Below are 10,411 nucleotides of genomic sequence, written 5' to 3'. Positions count from 1 at the left end.
CACACACACACACACACACACACACACACACACACACATGTCAGCATTGTCTTCCACTAAATGAGGTTTTGCCAATCTAAAGTTCACTAACAAACTAACATTAACAGGTTTGTGTGAGTCCCAACAGTCTTCATCTGGAAGGAGACAAAGACTTGTGACACTGACTTGAGTGAAATTTGTCTTAGCAATTAGCGATTAGCTAGTGTAAGCTTCTGCTAGCTTTTACTTGTTTTAGCTGTTTAGAGTTAGCAAACCTATACCTTTTACATTGACCAGGGAGATCAGTGGATAAAAAATGCTATTCTGAAAAGCTGAAAAGTCAGCTCTCAGCCAATGACCCTGGTTCAGTGTGGAGAGGCCTTCAGCACATCACAAACTACAGAAGACCATCATCCCCCACCTTCCGAGGCTAACAAAGCCCTTGCTGACGACCTGAACAGCTTCTATTGTAGGTTCGAGAAGAGCATTCACACCTCTCTACAACCCCACAGCTCATCAACAAGACAGTCCGTATGTTTCCATCCAGTTGTAAAATGAATTTTTATCGAACTTTTCAAAATTCGCAAAAAATTAAATAAACAAAAATTCGAATTTAGACTGTTTCCATCTAGATTCCCTCTTGACTGTTTGATGCGAATAAACGAGGCTACGCAACGCGTGATTACGTCAAACTTCGGCGACAAGCTTTGCGGTAGTAAACAGGAAGTGAAACTTGCTAACTAGCAGAGGCTACTGACTTCGGGACAATGAAGCGATTTTTTTTCATGAATGCCTTGCCATTGGGCAATTTATAATTATTCTATCTATTTAGCTAGTACAGGCTATGTTTAACGCTGCCAGGAGACGTAGGGAAATAAACGCAATGTTAAACTACGCAGCAGAAAGGCACGTGCCACAACTACGCCGGGACGAGGCAGGAAAGCGGAAACAGCTGAACGTCACGTGAGGTAAATATGCGCTACATCAGAATTTATTCAACAAACGTGTTTCCATCTCCCGTTTTGTGCATTAACTACTTTGCAAATCATCCAAAAACCACCTCAAGCAAGTGTAAAAACTTTTTAGCGAATTGAGGATTTTTTTTTTCGAATTTTGTTGTTTCCATCCGACTTTTTTTTTTCTTCGCATTTTCAGTGCGACACTTCTAAATGCGTATCAAAAAGCCTTGATGGAAACACGGTTAAGAACCCTCTATCTCACCCTCCCCCCACTACTGAAGCTGCATTCAAGATATGCGAAGCCGATGTGAGCCGATTGTTTCAGAAACAAAAGATAAAAAAGCACCAGGACCAGATGGTGTCTCATCTTCCTGCCTTATGACCTGCGCTGACCAACTGGCTCCAATCTTCACAAATATATTCAACAGATCACTGGAGCTGTGTGAAGTTCCCTCCTACTTCAAACGCTCTACCATCTTTCCAGTCCCCAAGAAACCCTCCATCACAGGACTGAATGACTACAGGCCCATCGCCTTAATGTCTGTGATCATAAAGTCCTTTGAACAGCTGGTCCTGACCCACCTGAAGGACATCACTGGTCATCTGCTAGACCCCCTGCAATTTGCCTACCAGGAAAATAGGTCAGTGGATGATGCTGTCAACATGGGACTGCATTTCATCCTGCAACATCTCGATCACCCGGGGACTTATGCAAGAATCCTGTTTCTTGATTTCAGCTTGGCGTTTAACACTATCGTCCCTGACATTCTTTCCACCAAACTCTCCCAACTCACTGTTTCTCCTGCCATGTGTCAGTGGATCACCAGCTTCCTGACGGGCGGGACGCAGCAGGTGCAGTTAGGAAAAATCATGTCCTCCTCACAGTCCATCAGCATTGGTGCCCCTCAGGGATGTGTGCTCTCTCCACTGCTCTTCTCTCTATACACCAATGACTGCACCTCTAATGACCCGACTGTTAAACTCCTGAAGTTTGCAGATGACACTACAGTCGTCAGACTCATCCGTGATGAAAAACGAGACTGCATACCGACAGGAGGTGGAACGACTGATGTCCTGGTGCAGCCGGAACAACCTGGAGCTGAACACGCTCAAGACTGTAGAGATGAGAGTGGACTTCAGGAGACACCCCCCTGCAATGCTGCCCCTCACAATCTTCAACAGCCCCATGTCTACGGTAGAGTCCTTCATGTTCCTGGGAACCTCCATTTCACATGACCTGAAGTGGGAGCCCAACATCTCCTCCATCCTCAAAAAGGCCCAGCATGTTCTTCCTATGCCAGCTGAGGAAGTTGGACCTACCTCAGGAGCTGCTGATCCAGTTCTACACTGCAGTCATTCAGTCCATCCTGTGCACATCCATAACAGTCTGGTTTGGAGCAGCCACAAGGCAGGACAGGAACAGGCTGCAGCGAACTGTGAGGACGGCTGAGAAGGTCATCGGGGCCTCACTGCCCTCCATTCAGGACTTGTATCGCACAAGAACCAGGAAACGGGCTGAGAAAATCATCACAGACTCCACACACCCAGATCACAACTAGGGTTGGGCATAATCGTATCGTGTGCAATTAATCGTCAGAAAAACATTAATCGATTATTTTTTGGCACTTGACGATTAATACGATTAAAGCCACCAGGCAGACTGACTGGAGATTTCCCCGGTCAGTCGGCTTGGTGCTCCTCTTCGCTTCAAATATGACGAACATTTAAACAAAAGTTCTGTAATTTATTTATCTATCATCACAATTTAAAATTTGAAGTATCGCCTGAAGTCTGATTTTGACACAATTTGGAAAATATTTTTACGAAGAGCAAATCTTTCCCACTAAATAGGTCATGTGACCAGGACATAAGGGCGTCCAGGGACTCCAGAGGATTAATCGTCAAATTAATCGTTGCCGGCTAAATACCACAATTAATCGTGATTAATTCTTTTGCCAATATCGCCCAACCCTAATCACAACATGTTCCAACTCCTCCCGTCTGGCAGACGCTACAGAACTCTATCCACTAAGACTGTCAGACACAAGAACCGTTTCTTCCCTCAGGCCATCACCATCATCAACAGCTGATCATCAGACATCCATCAGCTAGATCATATATTCTACACTACAGAGAAGTATCTATCACTCTTATTCTACATAACTGCATTAATGCACCTTATTCATAGTCATCGACCTCTACACTGCTGCTGTCGAATTAATACTTAATATTAACTTTGAATATTGCTGTCATATACCCGGTAGTCTTTTTTAATTTTTTATTTATTTATTTATTTTTATTTATTTATTTTATTTTTATTATTATATACAGTATATATATATATATTTTGTGAATAACACTGTAAAGCACACCGCACAGATATATATCCTGATTAAATGTAGTATAATGTGAATCTTTCTGTATATTGTGTAATATGTGTAAATTATATGTAAAGTATCTGTACAGTGTTAATACTAGAGACATGAACAGCCGGAAACAAATTCCTTGTGTGAGTCAACATACTTGGCCAATAAACCTGATTCTGATTCTGATTCTGATTCTGATTCTGATTTTAGTTAGTGAAAAAGCTAACCTACTAAATAAAAAATTTGTTCCACTGTTAGCTGATTAGTAGAGTGATACCACCACTTAAAATTATCATTGTATGTGAAAAGGTTTGTATTGTTTTTCATTTGTTTGTTTTTTTTATTTTTTATTTTTTATTATTATTTAGGTCTAAGTCATGTAGAAAAGAACCGTTTTTCAGCAATGAAAAACTTTGTTCAGAGGCTCAGAGCGCCAGAGCGGCAAGTCCAAACTGTAACACCTGTGCAGAAACCAGCTGAGTCATTTTGTTTGTGGTACACATACCCTAAATGTCCTGAACGGAAGCCGATTAAAGGTAAGACATAAACTATTAACTTTTTTTCATTTTATAGAACTGTTTACAGAAACTATGAACAAACCAGAAGTGTAAGCATATTTTTAAGCTTTGAAACTATTGCAAAGTTTAAATAATTATAAAAGCCTTTGTAGCTTAAATCTTTGACATTGCAATGTGACAGATATGGACCCTACGCAAAACACAGTTGAGGATCTGATGCTCCGAATCTGTTTCCTCGAAAACGTTGGAAACACCAAAGGAGTTTGTATCTACTCCATCGATGGGATGCCTCTAACAGATGATCCCTTCTTCAACAAATGTGAGTAGATTTGAACAGAAAGTATTTAGAATACTTTGCAAACATTTCCGTGTTTTTGATTGAGGTTAATGTAAAATCAAGTCCAGCTTTTAAACTGCAAATGTCCTATTGTTTTTTAGGGTCCTTTAAAGAGAGACACATCAGAAATGGGGACGTAGTCTATGCCATATTTACACCAAAGGAAAACCTGTGTGAGACTCCGCAGATACTAGAAGAAAAGTCTGGTGAAAGTGGTGGAACTCAAATCATTCGATGCCATATCATGCTCAAGGTATGATTTAACCACTGCTTATTATATGCTTTAAACGAAAAAATAAAAAAAATAAAAATCTGTTCTTCTCTCAAAAAGCAGCACTGTATGTTAAAATAATGTGACATATTTTTTCTCATGATGTGTTTTTAACATGTCTATTTTTTTTATAGAACTTTATTTCATTCAACAAACAAATAAGAACAAACAAATAATAACAGAAACAAACAAATAATGCAATAACGTGTCAAAAACACGATCACAACATAGTCAAATGAAAAGGAGCAGAAAGAAGAAAAAATATATAACATCTTCCCCCCAATTAAAAAAAAAAAAAGTAAAATAAAAAATGTGATGTATTTTTCCTCATGATGTGTTTTTTAACGTCTCTTTCAACTGATTGAAGGGATATTTCGAGGTTCTGGTGGACCTAGAAAGCGACACTATGGATGATTTGATACAAAAGCTGTCAAACGAAAGTGGAGTCCCAGCACATGTCCTACATTACAAGTAATTCAAAGCACTGAATATATGCAGCCTTCAATGCAGTATTTTTATTTTTCCCCTGCATATAAACAATTCTTCTGGTTTTTGTTGTTTGCAGAGAAAAAGGCTCCAATAATGACACACTGCAAAAGTATGGGATTTCTGATGGGTCAACAGTTTCCTTCGCTTTGTCCTCCTTTCCTGAAGATATTCCCCATGATCAGACTTTCTACACAAATGATGTTGTGCCTTCAGTGACGCAGACCCTGAAAGGAATCAGTGTGGTCTTATCTTCACTGCATGCCATTGTAAGCTGTGGTTTTCTTTGGTTTTACTTAAATGGTGATGTAATCTATTAAGTAAATTTAATGATGAATACACTTTAGTTGCCTTGAAAATGAATCTTAAATGAACCACTTGGGCCACCTAATGCCCACTGAAATGTAAAAAGTATCAGATTTAGTTGTTTATTTTCCAGAGTGATCAAGTAAATGCTACCGTCAATGAACTGATTGCCTACATACGAGAACTGACTGGGTGTCACCCCCTCGCCCAAAGTTTGCATCAGTTACTCTGCAGGAACGAAACGATAACCAGGAACCAGAAGGTAAGCGGTATTAAATGGTTTAATTTTTTTTCTTTTTTAGAAATGTATTCATTTCATTAAAAACAAATGAAACACTCTTACATCCCCCTCCATTCATCTCACTGTCCTTCACTGTACGTTGTTTTTGTCTTTTATTACTGTGTTGGTTTTTATGTTTAATGTAAGTAAGGTGACCTTGAGTGTCAAAGCTGGCTAGAAATAAAATGTATTTTTTAAAATCAATTTAAAAAATGAACTATTATTATTTATTTCTCTTGCAGATTGCCATAATTGAAGGCCTGTACATGCTCTTCAGAGGGCTTTTGCCACAGCAAGGGGAAAAAGTTATCGAGGACGAGGATGTTTTCGAGAACTCATTGCACTGCTGGGCACATCTATTTTACAAAACAAAAGTATTGTAATTATATTTAAGGATTAATGTCATGTTTTGTTTTTGCCAGTTTGCACTTTTATGAATGTTTTATTAGTTTTAGATGGTGATCTGTTAAACTTGCTTCTTTTGTCAGGAGCAGACATATGAGCACGAAGTTTATGCTCCCATCAGTCTCGTGTCTGGAGATGGCCACCATCTCTGCGAGCCGGTCAGAGTACCTGGAGTACCAACTGTCTTTGAAAGAGCAGATGTCCTCCAGAAAATCAAAAGTAAAAACAAAACCTAAAAGTTTAGTCCTACAGATGTTCTGTTTCTACATTTCTGCTATATTTGAATTTGATTTTTGATCTTACAGTGTTTTTTTTTCTTTCCACCTTGGGATTTCTCACAAGACTGAAATTGATAGTTATCTGGGTTTTTTTTATTGTATGATGTGTTATCATTTTTTTAATGTTTATTCTTTTGCTTTGAAGATGGAGTGAAAATTCCAAACTGCACTGAAGATCCGTTGCAAGAAAGTTCCTTGCAGAAAGCTACTGATGTTGAGAAAATCCTGCTCAGCGTACCGCGTTACTACACGACGTACCCCCTCTGGATTCACCACGACAAGGTGTCTGGTCAAAAGTAAGTAGCATCATTTCTTTCCTTGGGCAAACATTTGCACAGTTTTTTTGCATCTATTTTGAAGGCTCCGGCTCTAAACATGTAATTTTATTAGAGAGATGCTCATTCATGAGAGAGGAGGATGAGGGAAGAATTGCTAGAATAAACATTTAGAACTCTTAATACAGTATCTTTTATTTTTATCTTATTTCATTTTTATACCCTTGTTATTTTAGTTTATTTTATTTTTAATTTTTGTTATTATTATTATTATTATTATTATTATTATTATTATTATTATTATTATTTTAATTCTATTATTATTGCTACTGTTGATAATGTCACACAGCAATATATTATTTTGTGGACTTATTTATCTGCTGCTGCTGCTACACCTGAATTTCCCCTCCGCGGGACAATAAAGGCTGTTTCTATTCTTTTCTAAAATAAAAATTTTGACTAATTTCTGATGTTCAATCACAGCTTCCAGGTTAATGTTCAGTGGACGTTTGGGGATATGATGGAAGAACTCAAATCTCTCCCTTGTCTTAATGTGACATCACCTCTACAGCTCAAGGATCTGGGAAGTTCCCGCAGTAAACTCATTCTGCTGAGTGAAGGTAATCCATCAGATTAAAATTTAAACATCCACCTCTATGGCACACACTCAAATAATACTGAAGTTTTCATCTCATATTAACGTAAATCTCTGATGTGACATACTGCACTGCTGTGTTTGTTTTTTTTAACCACCAGACAACCTCGGCGTTTATCTGAGTAAGAACAAAGGAACTCTTGGTGTGATCAATGTGCGCAACTGTCTGATTGGAAAAGTAGAAAGTATCGATGTGAATGTTTTGGCAGCCAGGTGAGTATTTGTACCAAAGTTTAATTAATCTGAAAGAAAAAGTAACAAATAAACCACCCCTTTATAAAACTGAACCATCAAAATTTAATGCACATCTGAGATGAGTGTTTGTGAATATTTGTATAGATTTTATGTTTCCGATTTATTGTTTAAAGTGTAAGTAGACCACAGTCAAAGTGGTCATTGAGCTTGGTAAATTAAGCTTTAAGTGATTAACGTTCTTTTATATTGTAGGACTGGTGACCACAGAGATGACAGAGATTTTGTTACCACCAGGACACCTGTAGAAGCAATACTGGTAACACTTAGCAAACGTTATATTTTGAAAGATCTTTATTTTAACAAACAACTATAGGCCAAACACTGATTCATTTCTTCTGACTGTTTTTCCATCAGGTGCTGATTGACACCAGTTCATCCATGGAAGAGGAGTGCTTTGGAAATGCAGACATAAAGAAGATAGACGTTGTGAAAGAGCTCTTTGATAACTTTGCCACCAGAAGCATGGCTTATGATTTCCATCATGTCATCGGCCTCGTGAAGTTCGATTCGATGGTGAAAACCATCCACACGTTTACTGAGAATCTGGAAAAGTTCAAGGTACAACCTGTAGATGTTTTATCAACTTCACACTGCCTGTGTTACAGCTGATCTGTTTCCTGACCACTGAGAGCAGTGTGATTTTTACTTTTTATTTTATTAGTTTTTTTTTTCTCAAGGCATTTACCTGCAGGCATGTTTTTTTGTACATTGGTGGGTTTGGAACTGGAGAATTTACATTATTATTATTTTATATTTATTTGTTTATTTTTGCCTATTTGTACATAAATTCATACTTTTTTTATTATTGCATATTACTTTGTCTTCCGCTTGATCAGTTTCCTATGTACTTTTTAGGAAAACATGCACACAAAGCAAATACATGCCAGAAATAATCTACAAACTAAATGAAAACACAGACTTCATCCAATTATAAAACTTGGAGAACATTTTGTAACTAACACTAGTCTGGCTCTCTAAGTCCAGCTATTTAACACCTTAAAACAAGTGCTTCCAAAGCTCTAATGACATACTTTTATATTTTAGGTGCATATACGTGACATTGAGGTGAGTGGCTGTACGCTTCTGTACGACGCACTCAGACGTGGGTTTCGTGAGCTTGAAAAGGTCAAGGCAAGATTCCCAGACTGCAGACTTCGCATCATCTGTCTCACTGATGGAAATGACTCTGGGTAAACATTAGCCTTAATTTCAAACAACTTGTGGGTGGTTCAAATGAAGTTATTTGTTTTTTGTTTGTTTTTTCTCCTTCGTTAGATCCTCAATAGAACCAGTTGCCGTTACATCCAAACTGCTTTTATCAAACATTGTTGTTGATTCAATCCTTGTTGGAAAAGTGGAAAACAACATGCTGCACGGAATCAGTAATGCAACAGGTAAAGTTATTTTATTTGGACGTTTTTAGCATTGTTATTATTTTTTTAAGTGAAGCTAAATAAATAATGGTTCCATGTTTCATATATTTATGTCAGAAAATAGATTTGTTTTAAAAATGTCCCAATCTACAATTTTAATGCCACCCAATCTCTGGTTTGTTTTACTTGTGTAACTTTTTGGGGACACTGTGGAGAGCTTATTTATCATCAATAACTGTTTTATATTTATAGATCTTGAGCCTTTTGTTCACTTATCCTCATTTTTTAAAGGTGGTTGCTGTTTCAAACCACAGTCAACCAAAGAGGGTCTGAAGCTCTTTGAAATCGAGACAGTTCTGTCTCTGGAGCAGAGAAAACTCAAGAAAACACTTGATGAATCTTCCATCTCAGAGGTCTGTTGTAAAAACCGCTGCACACGTTTATTATAAACTTGTGAATGGATCATGACGCCTTCATATTTTTTTCCTATTTTACAGTCCACATTAACGGGCATGTTTGCAACTCATGGATATGACGAGTTTCCAGAGACATCCTTACCGAGCCAGATAAACAGCAGAGTGACGCTGACGGAGAGGTTGGCAAAGGAAACAACGTTTTTTCATGTTCATTTCTGAGCTTTTATTTGTTTTTAACATCAGAGGGCTTTTCATCTTAAATTTGAGATGTTTTGTTTTTCTTAACAGTGTCCTGAAACAGAAGATCTGTGAGTCAAAAGATAAACGGTTCATGGAAAAGGAGAGGCGCATACTGGAGGAGCTCAAGAGTCTTCATTGTGACCCGCATCCCTTCTTTAAAATCTTTCCATCAGAGTCAGACTTCGGTAAGTAACTTGGTCTTTTTCACGTTGTAAGGTCAGTTTTTTTCTTTCCCTTTGATTTTTTTAATTTATTATGTAAAACGTACATTTTGTTGCTAAATTCATCCTTTGTCATAGCAACAGTGTTCACTTTATTTTCTAATCTTCCAGCATTCTGGAGGATTCTCATGCAGGGCCCTCCAAACACGCCATATGAGAAAGGCGTGTTTGAGCTGTACTGTCACTTCGGTCCTGCTTACCCAGTGAAGCCACCAGTCGTTCGTTTCGTCACACACGTATCCTGCGAAAATGCAATCAGATCACCTCATCGTGCTTTTATTGTCATTTTGTTTTAGAATTTGCAGGTTTCTGGATTGTATTTTTTTTTTTGTAGTTTTTCTTAACAGAATACCAGGTGTATCACTGCAATGTCAACAGTGTGGGCCGCATCTGCCACAATATATTTGACCGCAACTACAATGCCCACATCACAATGAGAGAGGTGCTTGACGCTGTGTACGGGCTGCTCATCATCCCCGAGCCTGACGATCCACTGGACAGGTGAGGAAACCATTTTGGCAGTGACTGTTTGGAGATGATGGAAATTGTTAAACTGTTAATGAGGACTAATATGAAATATCTGGATTATTTGATGTTTACATTGATCTTTTTTCGGAAGCATTTTGGCGGAGGAGTACCTGACGAGCCGTGAGACGTACGAACAAGAAGCCAAAAAACGCACCGAGCGGCATGCTGGGAAGTCTCTGGAGGATATGAAGAAGGTGAATGAGCTGCCATGTTTACAAAAAATTGGTGTAAATAAGGATGTATCATATAAAATCATATATATA

The 10,411-nt window shown here is 38.1% G+C and overlaps 1 protein-coding gene across 1 annotated transcript in view; it reads left to right on the top strand.

Moving 5' to 3' along the window:
- LOC106532823 (uncharacterized) overlaps positions 1–10,411 on the top strand; it is a 13,800-nt gene that overhangs the window by 1,335 nt on the left and 2,054 nt on the right. The window contains exons 4-24 of the mRNA XM_014028981.1: positions 3,673–3,840; positions 4,004–4,141; positions 4,261–4,412; positions 4,798–4,901; positions 4,996–5,185; positions 5,356–5,484; positions 5,745–5,876; positions 5,991–6,126; positions 6,331–6,481; positions 6,944–7,080; positions 7,217–7,328; positions 7,563–7,626; positions 7,725–7,928; positions 8,415–8,560; positions 8,646–8,764; positions 9,035–9,156; positions 9,241–9,338; positions 9,448–9,584; positions 9,732–9,856; positions 9,976–10,121; positions 10,240–10,342. Coding sequence (XP_013884435.1) covers positions 3,673–3,840; positions 4,004–4,141; positions 4,261–4,412; positions 4,798–4,901; positions 4,996–5,185; positions 5,356–5,484; positions 5,745–5,876; positions 5,991–6,126; positions 6,331–6,481; positions 6,944–7,080; positions 7,217–7,328; positions 7,563–7,626; positions 7,725–7,928; positions 8,415–8,560; positions 8,646–8,764; positions 9,035–9,156; positions 9,241–9,338; positions 9,448–9,584; positions 9,732–9,856; positions 9,976–10,121; positions 10,240–10,342 — 2,813 coding nt within the window. The remainder of the gene's footprint in view (positions 1–3,672; positions 3,841–4,003; positions 4,142–4,260; positions 4,413–4,797; positions 4,902–4,995; positions 5,186–5,355; positions 5,485–5,744; positions 5,877–5,990; positions 6,127–6,330; positions 6,482–6,943; positions 7,081–7,216; positions 7,329–7,562; positions 7,627–7,724; positions 7,929–8,414; positions 8,561–8,645; positions 8,765–9,034; positions 9,157–9,240; positions 9,339–9,447; positions 9,585–9,731; positions 9,857–9,975; positions 10,122–10,239; positions 10,343–10,411) is intronic.

This window comes from Austrofundulus limnaeus, unplaced genomic scaffold, assembly GCF_001266775.1.
Source record: "Austrofundulus limnaeus strain Quisiro unplaced genomic scaffold, Austrofundulus_limnaeus-1.0 Scaffold6, whole genome shotgun sequence".
NCBI lineage: Eukaryota > Metazoa > Chordata > Actinopteri > Cyprinodontiformes > Rivulidae > Austrofundulus > Austrofundulus limnaeus.
The sequence above is the reverse complement of the archived record's forward strand: the minus strand, read 5'-3'. Positions and strand labels throughout refer to the sequence as shown.